The sequence below is a fragment of the Alternaria atra genome (assembly GCF_907166805.1).
Source record: "Alternaria atra isolate CS162 genome assembly, contig: 25, whole genome shotgun sequence".
Taxonomy (NCBI): Eukaryota; Fungi; Ascomycota; class Dothideomycetes; order Pleosporales; family Pleosporaceae; genus Alternaria; species Alternaria atra.
Genome location: NW_025091323.1, coordinates 2,019,994 through 2,037,564, shown reverse-complemented (window position 1 = coordinate 2,037,564; position 17,571 = coordinate 2,019,994). Strand labels below are relative to the sequence as shown.

Sequence of the window (17,571 nt, the reverse complement as noted above, 5' to 3'; positions counted from 1 at the left end):
GATAAGCTGTTGCCCGTAAAACCTTGATTCCCATCTTCTGTTATTATGCGAAACTCCTCAACCTCCATTCCCTAGTAATCGTAATACCGCCAACATGCCTCCTGATCCAAAGGACGCGCCGTTTCCCACCAAGCAGCTCATTATTCTCGGTATGTATGGCGATTCAAGTGATGTCATTGTGATTGGAGCATTTCTAACCACCGCTTAGGAATATGCCGATTCTCCGAGCCTCTCGCTTTCAACTCTATCCTGGCCTACTCCTCCCTCATGGTCCAGGATTTGGGAATTGCCAGACATGATGCTTCTTTCTACGCTGGACTCTTGGTGTCAGCTTACGCCATCGCCGAGGCCATGACAGCCCCATTATGGGGAATGGTTTCTGATGTCTACGGCCGGAAACCTGTGGCGCTCATTGGCTTGCTCGGTGTTGCCCTGTCAAGTCTGTTGTTCGGTGTTGCGCAGACGTACTGGGTCGCGTTGCTTGCCCGCTTTGTTGGTGGTGCATTGAACGGAAATGTCGCAATTATGCAAACCATGGTCGCTGAGTCGGTCAAGAACCCAGCCCACGAGCGTAAGTAAATCGCGCAGTACCCCATTTGGCACGTCCCTCTGACCCGATACAGCGCGCGCATATGCGACACAGCCCTTCGTCTGGACGGTGGGCGGTATCATCGGTTCAGCAATGGGTGGCTTCCTCGCCCAACCAGCACGACTTTACCCCCATGTTTTCGACAAGCATGGCCTCTTCGGACGCTACCCGTATCTTCTACCTAACCTTATCGCGGCTGTCGGAATCTTGCTCGCTATCCTCCAGGGTATGATCTTCTTGGAAGAAACACTTGTCCGCGAAGAAAAGTCAGAGGGAGAAAATGGTATTGCGGACCACCATGACTACCACGACCATCTTGATACCATCAATGAGACTCCTGCAAACGAGCGAAGTCGTCTTCTTGGGCCACCCGCAAACCACCCACATGCAAACCGAGAGGCCCGAGGCTCAACCGCTGGCTCTATGCGCCACCGTGGTTCCATCGCCAGCTATACGCGCGACAGGTTGGCCTCCATATCTGTTCAAGGCAGCATTCGACAAATCCGCAAACGAGCTTCTTTCCTGGAGGAGGGCATGCCCATGCCCTTCGACCAAAGGTTTGATATCCGCCGCTCGTCTTTTGGAACCATGCATTCGATCAAGATCCAGCAGGATGTGCTACCCATGCGTGGCGGACCGACTCCGAAACCCCGAAAGACTTTCAATCGGACTGTGGTCATGATCGTTCTCGCCATGTCCATTTTTGCTTTCCATCAGATGGCTTTCATTTCGATTCTGCCGGTTTACATTCTTGATGTGCCTACGTCGAATGGCCTGGATTTCCAAGGCGGACTAGGAATGGACTTGCCCGATGTAGGAAAGTTCCTCACGGTCAACGGCTTCATCACGCTCTTCGTCCAGGGCTTCATCTTCCCTATATTTGTCGAATGGGCTGGTGTTTGGAACTCATTCATTTGGATGATCATTCTTTACCCGATCACTTACCTCATGGTACCCTTCATTAGCGCCCTTCCCAACGAGCTTGAGACCCCGGGTGTCTACGTTTCGCTTTTCCTGCAGGCGTTCTTCGGTATCATCGTGTTCCCATGCGCCCTGATTTTGATGAAGAACGCCGTACCATCGCCCCTTGTCCTTGGTCGCGTTAACGGCATCGCCATGTCGGCCTGCTGTCTGGCGAGAACAATCTCTTCTCCACTCATTGGACTGATCTACTCACTCGGAGGATCTGCGGCAGCTTGGTTCGCTCTTGCTGCTGCAGCCATCTTTGGCATGATCCAATTATTCTGGGTTCCCAAGGAGGATGTCGGTGCCGTCCAAATTGACAACGGCCTCAAAAAGGTTATGCATCATGATATGGACGAGGATGCGGTAGACGACATCTCCATCATTGAGTCTGTACGATAACAGAGCTCAAAACGATAACGAAAGCATAGTGTGAAAAGCGGTGGGTTATGGAGTAATATCTTCTCAAAACGTCTTGATATTTGACGTTGCATGGTTGTTCGGCGTTATGATTTTCGCCGACATGCTTACATCTCGGGCGCTTCTTTCTCTTTGTTCTCCACAGATGCGAGCATCTGAGCATTTTTCTTGCATAGCGGTCTGAAAAGCTCAATGCCATTTATGTCGTGTTTTGCACGAATCTCAACTTCAGGTCGCTAATGTGTGATGCTTAAGGGTCGGTCTATACTTGGCTACCGGCCCACTTGGAAAGTCCGTGCAACCCGTCTTGCTCACGCACAGACAGCTACCTACTGCAAGTCGATCCAGGCCCACAGTGGGTCCACTCCAAGGTTACCACTGGGTTGGTGCAGTTCACGGAATGGCGGACATCCGGTATAGTGATCATGACGGATCTACACAACCGTAATGAAGTAGTAAATAAGCTAGGCCGTTCAGGAGAGTAATTTTATTATGGGCCAACAGTATTGAACGAATCGGTCTGGACTTTCAAAAGAAAGATATTGAAACCGAAGAATTCGAGCGATATTACATCAAACAGAGCATCTCCCTGATGTTATCGTACCACACACAGGATTTTCTGCACTGTACATTGAACGTTCAAGATCCTTACGTACATATCAATGATATCAACTTGGTGAAGCAAATTGTGAGCGAGAACCATACAAACCATAGCGGCGACCCATCGAAGGTACACCAGGATAGGAACAAGAACCATGAAAAGCATAAAAGTAGTTCGCAGACGGTCTGAATGTTCACAAGACCACCCTGAACGGCTAAACCATTCTCCTCATCTTCTTTGTGAACATACTTCGGCAACTGCTATCTCCACTTAGGCGGCTTTGAATAATGTCCTATCACACCCTTGTTCATTTGATTCTTACCTGCGTTCCAGGCTTCGTAGCGAATTGCGGTTACTGGGTTGCGGAGCTGTTGGACCAGATGAACGTGGGTTCGTGGAGGGTTGCATTGTGGGATCTTGGTTGGGGTTGACATGGCGGGTTCGGAGAGCGCTAGTATTCTGTGATAGACTACATTAGAGGAAGCTCCGATACGGGTGTTGAACGGGAAGTGTATTCAAGCGTTATAGGTTGACGATGTATGCGCGGCATTGTCAACGATGTTCGCATGTACGTTCAATTGGTGAAGAGAGATACACAATATCGCAACATGGGATCTAGCAATATAATCGATCGCCATGAGTGAGCATTCTGTATTTGTGTTATGATTCAGGGTGTCGCGCTGCGGACAATTGTCATTTTGCAGCGTTACTATCGAGGTTGTGAGTAAACGTTGCTCGGGAATGAAGTTCGCCGGCTGTACAAAGTCCGACTCCCGGCTTGGCGGAAACCTGCATCTCTGAGGTAAGCTGACCTTTGATAGTTCACAGCTCCCTACCTTCCCCACTAATTCGTTATCGCTTGCGCTTTTGGTGATGCTTCTCTAGCAGAAGTGGCTCACTATGACGCTTGACGCAGCAGCCCGACCATGGATCATTGGGGCGACCCTTGGGCAGATAACAATGCCGACGACCAAAAGTCCCCAACGAAGAACGATGTGACCTCACCACAGCCACCGACGCTTGCGCCTGCACCAGTGCTATTGAATGGTTTTCTGGACGATGCTGGGTGGGGGAACGAGGACGACAGTTTTGGTGACTGGACTACATCATCTGGACACGATACCACTGTTGCTGCACCTACGGAGACGCGCATAGCTGAACCGAGTCCCTTGAAGAATCAAGGTGCAATTGAAGATGGGCCGCGATGGGATATAGACGAGAAACATGACGACGAGCCATCATATGGAAGAGACACGTGGGCTGGACAGATGGAGGACACATCTGATGTGGACAATGTAGCTTCGGATACGTCAGACACATCGACCACGATACAGCTGGACAAGGCTTCTGATGAAGCCTCGGTCGCTCCTTCGAATCGATTACAGCCAGACGACGACTCTTCTGCACGACCTTCTACATCCCCGTCCGAGACAAGCCGCCGTGAGGCACCTGCCGAATCACCGCGAACCTCGTTTGAGGAAGAGTCTATGAACAAGAAGCAAATTGTAGAGGAAACAAAGCCGGTGGAGGACGCCCAGACGGCAACAGCGAATGACGAGGATAGCGAAGTGGATGCCGTAAGCTCGAGCAACGATAGTACTGACGAGGAGTTTGGGACCTCCACAGAAGATACCCTATGGACAGAAGCTCCTTCTGGTCAGTCAAAGACTATAAAGGATTCTGTGGATGACTCGGAAGAGACGTTGTCAGAGCGTCCTGTTTCGCGACCTGGATCGCCGATAGCCTCCTCGACCACGACGACTGCTGCCTCGTATAACGCAGGTTCATATCAACTCGACACAGCTCTTTTCGACGATCTATTTCCCCCTGACGACGCTGCAAAGGAGCTAGGCGAGGCCCCAGACGACCCGATATATTCAACAGCTGGCCGCAAAGCTTGGTACAGGCTTACGCGCAAGCAAACCATGAGAGAATTCAATAGCGGGAACGGAGACGACAATTACATTCGGATTACATGGGCAGGTTCTGGGATTAGATCGGAAGTCAACAAGACCGTAGCAAGATGGGCCCGAGAAGACCGTCTTTCTGGCACGGGTCCTGGAGCCAGAGCTTCGTTCTACTGGGACACGCCAGCGCCCCCAGAACCCATAAACCCAAGAGGCCATTTGCGCACGAAGACCTCCGTTCCCACGCCACGAGCAGTCGAAGCTGCACCTGCAAGACAAAGCCTTCCTCCTGTGTCTGCTGACACTCCAATTGCTTTCAACTGGAGTTCCGCGACTGCTACAACAGACCCTTGGAAGCAGGATAGTCCCGGTCTGCGTTCCATATCTCCACCTATCGTATCGAAGCCTACTGCTGTAGCCAACGCACAGACCCAGGAGCTTCGCGCGGTTTCGATCGACCTTACACGCGATGTTGGGGGAACACAAGGGCAAACGTCGACTGAAACACCGGCTGTCGCAACGAAAGCAATCCCACCTCCTGAGCCAACCACGACTTCAGCAAGTCCTTGGGACGACTTCAGTGCTCCTGACACCAACACTCTCAATCAAGAACAACGTGTGGATGTGCCTACAGATGATGACGATGATTGGGGTGAGATGATATCAAGCCCTACAGCGTCTACTCCAGTCTCAGCCTTCCCAAGCTCTATACCGGCGACGCTTGACAGCACCGTGTCAACTTCAGCATCACCTCCAAAAACTCCGCCGACCCAGGATCGCTCAGCCGACGCGATGCATATCGTGCGTTTACGAAGTACCATATCGCCTACGTCGGCGATTTTTGGCCCGAAAAGTTTTGTTCCGTTTGGTGCTGAACAAGGACCTATTGGACCTGGAATCTTGAAACCGGCCAAGCGGCCTGTTGCTGTCACCCCCGAGAAGAGCAAGATCGAAGTTCCATCGAAGCCGGTTGCAGAAGTCATTCACCGGGACGAAGTAAAAGTCGATGCACCACCAGCGCACGACAAGCCCGATATAAAGGATACTACCGCCAATGAAGTCAGTTTTGTGGAGCCTAACGGCACGGAAGACGATGACTTCTCTGCCTTTGCATCCAGTACTTTGGAACCAAAACCGGCCCGGCCTAGCACACCGCCTCCACCCTCAGTGGTGTCAAATGAGACTCCTGTAGACGCATGGGCGAATGCTGATTTCTCTTTCTTTGAATCTGCTACAACTGCAAGAGCGCCTGCGCCTACCACGCGCGATCCATCAGACCCTTTCTCCGTTTTTGAGACCCCTCCGAGACCAACCAGTGCTGCATCTTCGGCAAAGACATTCACACGATCTCCTCCGCGGGATATAACTCCTCCGCCTATTCAACCGCTGACTGGAGCTACGAACGCTGCGCAACGAAGGAAGAATGAAGAAGAGCAGGTTATCAAACACATTCTGGCAGGGTTACCGGACTTGAGTTATATGTTGCGTTGATGTTATATCATGTTCTAACGGTTGTATTACTGCTATTTTCTGCATAACATATTGGCGTTTCCGGGTGCTTGGATATCCATGGTAGTCTTTGCATTGTTGAAATAGTCACAAGGTGACGTGAGAAGACCCTTCCTCCGTACATGTTCAATTCGTATATTATTATCATCATTGCTCAGATTTGCACTCGTATGCACGACCGCCCATTTTCTCTTCTTTTCACCCACCCTCTGCGCCGCTTGGCAAGCTCTTCATTTTCACTTCCATTCAAAGCGCTTCAGCCTGACTATTTCATTGCCCTTCTTGTGGTTGCCTCTGCTGGGCGACTACTGCCTTCGGCCCCCGAGCGTATATGCTCATTTGCCCCACCGCTCCATTGATAAAATCCCCCACCACTTCTTCTTCTGAACCAAGTTCTCTCACTTAACTCGAACACTACTCGAATCCCCAACATCAGCTGCTTTCAACTTCGACTTTACCATCGAATCCCTTGATACAACCAAGCGAATCACGATGCCTACTCGCGGTGGTCATGGTCCTCGGGAAGAACTCATACCAGAGGGTTTCCTCTGGCGTCCTCAAGGAGACTCATCGCCAGGCTCGCATTTTACGCGACCGAGTCAGACTCACGGCCATAGTCATCGACGGACGAAGAGCTTACGTGACCCTTTTCCCCAAGGATTTCCACAGTCTTTGCAAGACGGTAGACGATCGAACCTTCACACAAGCTACATCCCTGAGCACGCAGAGTTCATGCAATGGCGATTCCTATCACTTGGTGAATATCCCTTCGATGACGCCTACTACACAGACGACGTGCATGGGCAAGCCAAACAACGTGATGCATCTTTTTTCGATAACCCAGGCGACGGCGCCCAGTCTCATTCTCGCGTTGAAGGTTCGTCTACGTCTTTCCGACAGACTCCCTACGCCGTTGAGTCTAAGGAAGAACATTACGTGTTTGAACGTTCCCGCGGGAATGGCCATTCTCGGAGTGTTAGTGCACCCCAGAACACTACCACCCACCCCGACCACGGTGACAAGGGTGCGGAGCGCTATGCTCATATTCCTGAACACGTTCGTGAGCATCCGCGGTTCGAGGAGGCGGCGCATGCTGAGGAGATGGTTAAGAAATTTAGAGAGGGGGATCCACGGGCGGAATTATATAAGAAGCTTTTGAAGGAGATTACTGAGGAGATTAACAAAGATATCGGGGAGGAGTAGGGCTTGAGCCATTCTTTCAGGACGTGGGGGTAGGGAAGAGAAGTGTTCGATATTCAGCGGGTAAGACGATCTCACATGGAAATGATACCGGACAGATTTATGGCGAGTTTTGGTATAAAGAAGTCACACATTTTGAGGCACTTTATCTTCATTGGTGAGGGATCGTTAGTACAGTGATGTTACGGCGATGTACGTAGCGATATGGCACAGTTTTACAGCTCTTTGTATGTAGCACACTGACCATGGTGTGGAGAATTTCTAATCCCGCTACAAACTGTTTTTCATTTGTCTTGTCAAGCGACTGGTTATACGAGGCACCTAGAGTTGTCTACCTTGGCAAATCTGTGAACTTGCAGTCATATTAGCTAACTGAGTTGATTACCGTGTAATGTTTCCAGGAACCTTTAGGCGCCCAAGTCCATCGTATCCCCATCCTTCCTCCCCATCAAGCCAAAGCGCACGTCCAGCTTCTTGATTGTACCCTGCCTCAATTCTTTGGAAGGCCAACCCTCACTCGCCGACTTGACCTTCTTATCTCTCCTTAGCTGCCTCGGTATTGGAAAATTTTCTCCAGTTTTCTCATCTACCCACCCGTATATAACAAAGTCCAGATAGTACTGCTGTACATTGAGTCCTCTCCTCACACCCTCGGTGATGACCATACTCACAGCATGCTCCATCTTGATGCCATCCTCATGCCAGCCCTCAAGATTCAGCAAGCCCCACTGCTCCTCCGGAACCCCAGTATCACCTTCGTCTTCAAGCCAGGGGTGTGCTTCGACGTCAAGATCTTCGTTGAGGTACGTCTTCACGACGATATCGCTCGTGTTATCATAGTCCAACTTCAACTTCCCACTCAGTACCTTCCACAGCGTACTCAAGCTTCTCTGGCCCAGCAGCAAAGATCCTAGCTGACAAACGCCGTTGCCCAGAATAGGATCAGAGAAGCGCATATCAAGCTTTACGAAGAAGAGCTGAATGGTTATGATATCAGTGTCCGTCCATATCTCATTATCCTCGAGGAAAGAGAGACGTAGTTTCGTAGTGCTCAGTTCCATGAGTCCCCAGAACTTCATCAACGCGCCCTCGCAGCTTGCCGGCACACGGTGGCCTTCCAAGCTCAGTATTGTGAGGATGCTGCGGACTATATTCTGGCGCCAGAGAATCATGCCTACCCAGCGGAAGCCTGGTACGTCGCGCGCTAACCACTCTCGTTCGTCCATAGGTCGGAGCATGGGGTCTGAGATGCACAGGCGAGGATACAGCACCCAGCTGAAGACGTAGCCTGCAAGCGGCGCATGGTAGCGGGCATAGTCATGTATCAGGGAGACGCTGTACAGGTTCAGGCGGTAATGGAATTCTTTGTCGATGGCGTAGAGGTCGATGGTAGAAGGGTAAGGGAGACGGAGCGCGAACTGGAAGAAAAGGTTCGGGTGTCGGAGGATAGCTTTGTAGACATTGAAAGGCTGTTTTGGGGCTGATGCGCCGGTGGAAGTTTGTGTTGTGGGTGCAGAGGGTATTCCGGGACCCCAGACCTCAGCAGCGACGTTGCGACGGCGGTGTTGATGGCGGCGGAGGATACGAGGCGCGTTACTGTCGGCCATAGGTAGCCGTTGAAGTCTGCCGGTCGTTGGAGAACTTTCGTTTACTGCGCGCTTATTTTTGCCCTTGGAGCTCGGTGAGTCGATATACATCGACATCAGGCTTGGTGGACGCTGCATTGTTGTAGCGGAGTTGTGTTGTTGTTTGTAGGGGTGAGAGAAGGCCGTACCCAGGTATCTTTCAGTAGAAGACAACCAAAATATTTTACTCTCCCCTGATATAGGTTGACTTGGTGGTGAGTTTAGTAGTGTACGCGCAGCGGCGACTCTCAGCATAGTGGAGACAGAGGGGATGCGAAGTTACTATGCAGACGAAACAGTAGGATTCCCCAGGCAGCTACAAGCAAGATGCATCATATATGAATGAAGTGAAGGTGAGACTAAGGAGCTGTATCGTATCTATGAAAACGCGAGTATAATTCTGTGAAGTGATTCGAAAGCGCTCTGGCACATGCAATCAAGAAGGAAGATTTGCCTGAACGGAGATGTCAGCCTGCGAAAACCCACATGGTTGACGATGTGCTACAGAATTGGTAGGAATGACATTGTAAGGAATCGATAAGAGCATGACCATGGAGGTACTTGGTCTTAATCGGATTCCGACATCGTTTCTGTGGTTAGCACGCGACGCGTCAAGCTCTTCTGCCTATGGCGCGGTTGTCACCTAGGATGCTGTGCTCTCACATGTATACGACCTGAGTGGGTGCTGAACAGTGCTTTGGAGGACATATGAAGGTGCGTATGGGTGTATTGAAGGAGTAGGGAATATGTGAGAGACGTGACAGGGATGAGTCGGCCACGCGTCGACGTCATTGGCTGGCTCGTGCTTTATCCAACCCCCGCCTCGGCCCCTCATTGTCGTCCCTGCATATTCAGATAATTTAGTCCACCTTGAGAAAATCGCGTTTCTTACGTTACACGACGTTGATCTTCAACAGCTGATAGGGCATCGATTCGAGACCACCAAATACGGGAAACTTCCATCGCCTCCCGTACGTATCTGTTTGCCGTCCCAATCACACGCTTGCCGTCGGCGCAACTGTTGACCAGGTTCATCTAGGGCGACCTAGGCAACAACAACTCCCGACAACCGATTCGGCTGAAGTCATTCGTACAAGAACAACTGTCGCAAAGCCGTCTACATTCCTATTTACGAAAATCTTGGCCATATTGTAGTACCACGTGCATCATGGCGTCCAACCTTCTGGGCACTGCGAAATCGACGCTGCCCAACGAACTCGCTCTCCTAGTGCTCGACAATCTCGAAGACAACAACAAAGCACTATGCGCTCTTGCTCGCACGTGTCGCGGTATGCAACACCTCGCCGAGGAGCGACTCTACAAGCGAATCGAACTTCTTTCGGTAAAGAACCTTCATGCCATCATCGAAGCCTTCACATTGCGTCATGAACGCGTTCGTGCCGTACAAATACTCAAGATCTTATATCAATACAAAGACAACAGTTTGAAGGACAGCGACGAGATAAGGACAACCTTCAACGAGTGCGTAGCTCGTATGGTCAATTTGAGGGAATGGCATATTGAGAGCCCTTACGATAATTTCCACTGGGAGGGAGCTGGTGGCGAGGCTTGGGTTCATGGCGATATGCAACGTTTCCGCCGTGCACTTGACACAGCCTGTGTCGATGGCCCAATCGAGGCAGACAAAATCACGGTCGAACGCCGTTTGGGAAAGCACGTCGAGCGGACTGTCGGGTTGGGTCTTCTGGAGAGCTTGACCATTCATTCGCACGGCGCGGATACCGACTTCTGGAACCTCGATGGCTTCCATTGCCTCTTTCGGCATCCTGCACTCAAACACCTCCACGTCTCCTGCGTTGCTTTTCCGGCTTCTGAAATTCCCGAACTTGCATCACACACCCGCGCGACTCCTCTGACTTCGCTTGTCTTTGATGAGTGCGTGCTACAACCCAAAAGCTTGCTCAGCATCTTGCGTACGCCGGCACGACTAAAGACATTGACTCTCGGTGAGAACGTTTTTAATGTCAATCGTTCGAGGCAGGTTAAGCCTGTCCTGAACAAAGATCCGTGCGGGTCGCTAGGCGCTCTCTCAGCAGTTGCGCATTCACTGGAAAGCTTAACACATCTCAACCCCGGTTGGCGTATCGATAGAAGCCCCCATGTGCTGCGCAGCATACGGCCATCCGGTGACGGCATGCGCGATTTCCACCTTCTTAAATACATGGAGTGCGATACAAACTCCTTCCTGCATCAGGCAGTAGTCATGAACCGCGATCTAGCGCCACCTAGCCTGGAGACACTTCGCGTTCGCCGGCATTGGGACGTTCCTATCGACTTCTGGGATCAACCGCCTGACTTCGATCACTATGCCGCATTGCCCTCTCTGAGGACCCTCGAGTTGGTGCAATCATCCTATCTTTGGTAAGTTCTGACCCTGGTATCCAAATTCTCGTTTAGGCCATACGCTAACTCTCCCCTGCGCGGCGCACAGGCTCGACTTGTCAGACACTGATTACGTCTGCGATGATGAGCGTCTCCGCAATCGTCATGCGAAGGCATACAAGTTGTTCAAGGCCGGCATCAACCTCAAGATGATGATAGAGCTACACAAAAGCCCTAGCTTGATACCACCGTATCTCCATGACGAGCCCATCCCAATCATCGAATGCATGTACGATGCAAGCGTTGCCGGCTTCCACCGCCACATAAATCATGAAGAGACCGACGAAGGCGCTCAGATTGCCCAGGAGTCCCCGAAGGAAGCACCCGAAACGGATCAACTGGGTGATGCGGACATCAATAGGTTAAGAGGAGAGACGCGACGCGCTTTGCACGTCCTCAAGCATAAGTTTGTTAAACCCGGCCGCCGACTCGCATTCATGGACATGTTCGACTCCGATGACGAGAGTGAAGAGATGGCTGGTAGTGACGACGATTTTGAGGTCGACGACCTTGACGAAGAGGATGATATGGAGCTTGATCTTGAGCTAGATGATGATGGACACTTTGTGGATGAAGACGGCAACCACGTGTTTGAGCAAGACGGAGAGCTCTATGTTACAATGTGGGAGACAGCCACTGAGGACGAGATGGACGAGGATGGAGAAGACGATAACGACGAGATGCATGACGCGGTGGAAAGCCAACAGCAGCCTGCCAACGATGATGTGGACTAAGACAGTGTTGCGAAAGCAATCAGCATAGCTTTGGTTAGTGCTAGGGCTTAGGTTCGAGAGTCATAAAGATCATTTCGACATCTAAGCATCTCGGCAAGCAGGCTAGTCCGGAGGCAACGAGTATGGAATAGCGTTGGTACATCATAGGTGCTTAGATAGTTCATAAGATATATGCGTTGTTAGAAGCAGCATAATGGTAATCACCCGTTCCTAATTACCCTCATCTCAATGTATTCTTACTGAAAATGCAACGTCAAGCTAGTGTTTATATGTTAAACCAGCTGAAAGTGAAGGAACGCCGGGTATGTATGATGAAATGGTGCGAAATTTGTGTGCAGCCAGAGTGCTGTAATGAAAAGAAAAAAAGTCAGAAACTGCGATGACTATGTTAGCCGTTATCCCACACTCCGCGACGGTGAATAACTCACTGAGAGAAATCGCTTCATCTCGCGCATCCGAGATACTGTGACGAGCAATACGCGTTCTCCCTACTCGGTCGTTAGCACTTGATTCAATCTTCTTATTACATCCTTTCCTAATCCGGTATTCCGACGCCCCTGCCCATCCAGCACGCACGCCCAGAACCAATCTAGAGATCAACGTACCTTGTCAAATAACTTCCATCCGCCTTGGCCCTTCTTGTCTCCAATAGTGGCGGGACAAAGGGTAATGCAAGCGCAGAGACTACGTAACTTGTTGCGAGGGTGGCTTTGAGGCGGTAGTGAGGATCGCGTGGGAGACCGCGGGTCGAGTATTGCCGGATTTGGGAGAGGGCATGTGTTGAAATTGCCATTTTGTGATGTTTGGGGGAGGAGAGGTATGGGAGCAGGATATAAATCTGAACAAAAGAGCGACTTGGAAACTCGTGTAGCCTGGTTGTGGATTTGTCTTCGGGTTTGTAGATGCTTGATCAGCCTTGTGAAGATGGATGTGGGGCCGTGATGTGGTTCGGTTGTTTCGCGCGAGGTGGGGTCTTGGTCGCGTGCTTTCCGACCTTGTGTCTAAATACACTCTTTCAAGGTTTTGCTTTGGAGAATCAGTAAAGTTTGAGAAAAGATGGCTCGGCAGTGTTGCGGATATAAGTATGCTTCGACGTGGCTGCCTAATAAGACTCCGATCTTGCGGCGAGGCTTTAAGCAAGGGGGAACGAACGGTACTCACACTACGGCCGCGGGCTGGACTTCACGTGGAGATGAGCGACGTCAAGCGTATGGAGGCTTTTTGTGGAGTGCTGTTAAGGCTGCCTTGACGCTAGGAATCGTTTGCGTGCTTATATGCTGCTTTGAAAGCGTGCTTCCGGTTCCGGCTTACAAACGTCTTTCTAAAGCACAAAGGTATATTGAAAAGATGGATGGGGTACTCATGGACATCCGGTAGGTAATATCAAGGTCTTCTTATTGATGTTTATGTGGAGTATTCCGTAGCACAATTGTGCCTCAGGCTTTGAGAATCCCTTCCGGTCTGGGCGATCCAGATCACACCACAGTCGTGCGAGTACGCGCGAGCCGCCGCCTTACCACGGTAGAGGCTTTTACCGGAATACAAGGCACGTTTCTTGGCATTCATCAGCGCATTGGTGAGCAGTTGGTCACGACATCTCTAGTTCAAGTCACGAATCGATAGTTTTGCGGAGAAAGCAGTGGCTTAACGTGTCAGCAACAACGAATTGACGGTGATTGGGCAGGTTGAGTGTGGCAGGGGTTCGGCGCAAGCTCGCCGCAGCTTCTCTTTCTGATTCCACGCAACGCCGCACCCGGATCAGCAAAAAGTGACGTTTTGCTTGCCTTGTAAAGAATTGCAAGCTACGGTTTGTTCGATGCGCCAACGCCAGGCCCGTCATACAGATTATATACGAAACATCGACTTGTCACGCTATACTGCGAGGGCGTTGGATGAATCAGACATGGGTCAAAACTGCAGTATACATAGATATGATCATGGTGAGACACAGTACCTAGGTAGGTCACCGTATTACCCATTTTCCCTCTGTCATCATCTTCAATAGTAGCAACGTTCACAACACAAATTTGCATTATTTTCGAGAAAGCTCTCGAAAGCAATATCAAAAGAGAGAAACCAGACCTAAGCGCCACAGAGCCACACTTCGATTAAACAAAGGGCAAAAGCGACCATAGCACAGCTCATACGTCCTATGCTACATAGTCGTGTTTAATTACGACGGCCGAAACGGTCATAGTCGAAGAGCCGTCCACCGCCAGAGCCACCACCGCTACGGCGCGCACCACCGCCACTGTAGGCCTGTTGAGGAGCGTAAGACCGCTGCGGTCGAGGGCGTTCATCCTCCGAACCCGACTCATCGTCGTAGTAGGTCTGCTGTCCGGATGGCTGATGACGAGAAGAACCATAGTCAAAGGGGCGGCCTGAACGTCCACCACCTTGACCATGCGGAGCGCTACGCGGGTACTCTTCGTACTCCGAAGCGTACTGAGGGTTTGTTTGACCAGTATGTTGGCAGCGGGGCTCCTCTTGCGCAGATGGGTTGTATCCACCAGCTGGATTGCGACCAACCTGCCGGCGGAAGGGGTTATCTGCGCGTGTTAGGCCAGAAAACATGAAGCCTCTACCACCACCGCCACCGCGTAGAGTGGGCTCGTGGCCAGTACCTCTGCCACTGCCGCCAGCATAGTCGCCGAAGGGCTCATGACGTTCCTGGTACTGTTGGCCTTCCGGACGTGAGGAGTCGTAGGAAGAGAAGGATGAGTAGCCTCCTTGACGAGGGTTGCCGCCGCCCATACCACCCATACCACTCATTGGACCACCACGTCCCATACCACCCATCGGCCTGCCCATACTGCCACCCATTGGGCCTCCCATAGGACCACCGCGTCCCATGCCGCCTCCGAAGAAGTCGCCGCCACCGCCGCCGAAGAAATCGTCACCACCTGAGCCACCGAAGGGATTCATATCGTCGAGTGTTGTAGGTTTTTGGCTTGAAAAGGGTATCGTTAGTGCTAGATTTGAAGCGTAAGAGTATTCTGGTGCTTGTTGCTTTCTTGCTTTGATTCTTGTATGTTGTGGGTTGAAATATCGTTTGTGTGCGGTTGATGAGAGCCTAAGAGTAGGCAAGGTACATCTAATATAGTATGGGAGCAGTAGAATCCAAATGTGAAGGCAACTTGCTGCAATGCTTCACAGAGACGATAGGAGTGTTCAAGATTGGAGGGTGAGTGGACGACATTGGTGCTGTAAAGGATGAATGGCAGTCGGGATGCGCGTGTGGCCAGTGAAGATGCGGTTTGAGTAGGTGAATGCACTTCCGCCCTTGTATGGAAGGCGTTAAACATGTGACGATACCGGGTCAGTTGGGATCTGTATCTCATGGTCTTCCTACCTCACTCAGGCTTATGACGACCTTCAATTTTGAATAAACCAAAGTCACCCAGACACCGCGATATCGCTGACCATACAATAACAAAACAATGAAGAAGTAGTCTTTTATTCACTCTTCATCCTTCTCTACTAATCTCCTCTTCTCCATATGTAACTAAAAGGGTATATACATTGTTGGTAAATGTTAAAAACGGACCAGCCTTTGATTTCTCGCGCTTCTGTGCAACCAACCTCAGTCGATTATGTAGCTTTCACTGCGTTTTCGTGTTTTCGTCTTCTTGTACCAGATCAAGCGTTTAGCTCAAGAACTTGAGAGCGCGCTTGAACCTGTTGCCGCCGCGACCGTTGCCTTGACCGCCTTGGCCCTGGCCCCGGCCTTGACCCTGACCCTGGTTTTGGCGACCATTGCCTTGACCCTGACCTTGACCTTGGCCCTGACCGTTCTGGGCTTGGCCTTGGTTCTGCTGACCTTGGTTTTGACGACCGTTGCCTTGACCCTGGCCCAGACCCTGGCCTTGGTTGCCGTTCTGGTTGCCGTTGTTGCCAGCGTTGTTGTTGCCATTTCCAGCGTTAGGAGCCTGAGTCGCATCGGGAACAAGAGCTGAGAGAAATATTAGTAAGAAGTTCATTGCAACAACAATGCGACGAATAAAAGATGAACGCACCGGAAATGGCACTGGCACCCTCGTTACCACCAGCAGCACCAGCAGCCTGGTTCGCTGCGATGGCAGCAGGAAGATCCTTCTTGTTTTGCAGGATTTGTGCAGAGATACCCTCAAGTGTCTGAGCGGTGTCGACAGCTAGCGGCAGTGAGTATGGATACAGGATAGGGAAAATGCTTTGTAATGATAAAGGAAAATGTGAGACTTACCAGAAGCGCTCTCATTGGTACGACCAGTTCCGTCAGTCTGCTGAACGGCGAAGCATCCACCGAAAGGACCGGCAATAGCGTTGTTGCGGCATCGAATAGTGCAGATGTTTCCAGTTGAGGCACCAAGACAGTTGAAGTTGTCGGGCATCTGGACGTTGATAACAAAGTCCTTCTCCTTGGCCTGAGAGAGACCGAAGCTACCGGGAATGTTGTTGGATACCTTCAAGGGTGTGAAGGTGGTCACGGCGTTGCTAGTCTCGTCCATGTCGCACTCGAACGGACCAGCGCCATCGGCGTTGACTTGATGGATAGTGACAGCCAGCATGGAGCCAGAAGACACTTGAGCCATACGACCAGCTGCAAGCTCGTTCTCGGTTTGCTCGCCGATGTCGATGTTGCCGGCAATCTCGGTTCTTCCGCATGCGTTGACAATGTTTTGTGTGATCTCGGAGTCACGGATGATGGTAGCATCCTGTTGGCAAGGAGAGATGGTGGTGCAGTTGCGGGCAATTGCAGGATCAACCAAGAAACCTTGACTCTCTCCAGAATCTCCAACGGCGGCCAAGATAGCTGCGTGCGAATGCACAGTGGAGACCAAGGCGGCAAGCGCAAAAGAAGTGGCAGTGAAGTACATAATGATTGGAGTTAAAATAAAGTTGGCGCTCAGCGCTGAGAATAGAATGTAATGTGGAGTAAAGAAGGACTAGCGTCGAGCTGTGAAGAAGTGAAGACTGGTGATGGAGATAGATTACCAGCAGTGGAACTCATGGTAATCTATATACTGGGAATCGTGACAGGGCATGCCGCCGTATCGTGGAATGCCTTACTCGAGATCCATGGTGGGTGTCCACTTCCATGAGACGTGCTTCGGTATAGGTCAAGGGTTGTGTATATGCTGGTGCTGGCCTAGGCGCCTCAGTCGATACTTGGCAATCAAGGAGTGGAGTACAGAATGTTGCCAAGACAGGAATAAGCACCCATGGGCAGACTTCGCAGGAGCTTGTGGCGTCTCTTTGACGGGAACACCTAGCCTGTCATGGACGTAGAGGCGCTGTGGTGAGGCGAATCCACCAGCTTCAAACCTCGAGAACCTGTACGAGATCATGCTCTCCGTCACTTAGCGCTCATTGAACCTGTAATTCAGCCTCCGTTTTACCGTAGCACGCTAACGATGAAGCGTGGGAGGTTTCGACCGCCATAGAATCCAGTTTCGAATCAGAACATAGCACGCCACCACGAAACATGACGGCTTGGTACAGCCGACGTCGTATGTCCGGCTCAATTCCGGGAACCATGCTTGTGCAGTTGACAGCAGATAACAAATGGTGTTCTCATGAGATGGGAGAGCCGCGGGAAGTTGGTGTTTCGAGATCAGGCGCCCGGAAAGGTGGGTCTATC

At 51.1% G+C, this 17,571-nt stretch overlaps 8 protein-coding genes across 8 annotated transcripts; 4 read left to right on the top strand and 4 right to left on the bottom strand.

Annotated features, from left to right (window-relative positions):
• Positions 1 to 94: 94 nt before the first annotated feature.
• Positions 95 to 1,954, top strand: ALTATR162_LOCUS5712 (uncharacterized protein; the record flags this gene model as incomplete). The annotated part of the gene is made up of 3 exons (XM_043313331.1): positions 95 to 149; positions 209 to 571; positions 624 to 1,954. The coding sequence occupies 3 exons, from the start codon at positions 95 to 97 to the stop codon at positions 1,952 to 1,954; spliced, it is 1,749 nt and encodes a 582-aa protein (XP_043169266.1).
• Positions 1,955 to 3,499: 1,545 nt separating this feature from the next.
• ALTATR162_LOCUS5711 (uncharacterized protein) lies at positions 3,500 to 5,971 on the top strand (the record flags this gene model as incomplete). The annotated part of the gene is made up of 1 exon (XM_043313330.1): positions 3,500 to 5,971. One exon carries the CDS (start codon positions 3,500 to 3,502, stop codon positions 5,969 to 5,971), a length of 2,472 nt encoding a protein of 823 aa, XP_043169265.1.
• Positions 5,972 to 6,481: 510 nt separating this feature from the next.
• Positions 6,482 to 7,192, top strand: ALTATR162_LOCUS5710 (uncharacterized protein; the record flags this gene model as incomplete). Its single annotated transcript, XM_043313329.1, has 1 exon — positions 6,482 to 7,192. One exon carries the CDS (start codon positions 6,482 to 6,484, stop codon positions 7,190 to 7,192), a length of 711 nt encoding a protein of 236 aa, XP_043169264.1.
• A 404-nt stretch (positions 7,193 to 7,596) lies between these two features.
• On the bottom strand, positions 7,597 to 8,913 carry ALTATR162_LOCUS5709 (uncharacterized protein; the record flags this gene model as incomplete). The annotated part of the gene is made up of 1 exon (XM_043313328.1): positions 7,597 to 8,913. One exon carries the CDS (start codon positions 8,911 to 8,913, stop codon positions 7,597 to 7,599), a length of 1,317 nt encoding a protein of 438 aa, XP_043169263.1.
• Positions 8,914 to 9,982: 1,069 nt separating this feature from the next.
• ALTATR162_LOCUS5708 (uncharacterized protein) lies at positions 9,983 to 11,951 on the top strand (the record flags this gene model as incomplete). The annotated part of the gene is made up of 2 exons (XM_043313327.1): positions 9,983 to 11,196; positions 11,267 to 11,951. The coding sequence occupies 2 exons, from the start codon at positions 9,983 to 9,985 to the stop codon at positions 11,949 to 11,951; spliced, it is 1,899 nt and encodes a 632-aa protein (XP_043169262.1).
• Positions 11,952 to 12,209: 258 nt separating this feature from the next.
• ALTATR162_LOCUS5707 (uncharacterized protein) lies at positions 12,210 to 12,744 on the bottom strand (the record flags this gene model as incomplete). The annotated part of the gene is made up of 3 exons (XM_043313326.1): positions 12,210 to 12,325; positions 12,380 to 12,414; positions 12,557 to 12,744. The coding sequence occupies 3 exons, from the start codon at positions 12,742 to 12,744 to the stop codon at positions 12,210 to 12,212; spliced, it is 339 nt and encodes a 112-aa protein (XP_043169261.1).
• A 1,376-nt stretch (positions 12,745 to 14,120) lies between these two features.
• Positions 14,121 to 14,876, bottom strand: ALTATR162_LOCUS5706 (uncharacterized protein; the record flags this gene model as incomplete). The annotated part of the gene is made up of 1 exon (XM_043313325.1): positions 14,121 to 14,876. The coding sequence occupies one exon, from the start codon at positions 14,874 to 14,876 to the stop codon at positions 14,121 to 14,123; it is 756 nt and encodes a 251-aa protein (XP_043169260.1).
• A 722-nt stretch (positions 14,877 to 15,598) lies between these two features.
• ALTATR162_LOCUS5705 (uncharacterized protein) lies at positions 15,599 to 16,807 on the bottom strand (the record flags this gene model as incomplete). The annotated part of the gene is made up of 3 exons (XM_043313324.1): positions 15,599 to 15,903; positions 15,968 to 16,102; positions 16,174 to 16,807. The coding sequence occupies 3 exons, from the start codon at positions 16,805 to 16,807 to the stop codon at positions 15,599 to 15,601; spliced, it is 1,074 nt and encodes a 357-aa protein (XP_043169259.1).
• Between the last annotated feature and the right edge of the window lie 764 nt (positions 16,808 to 17,571).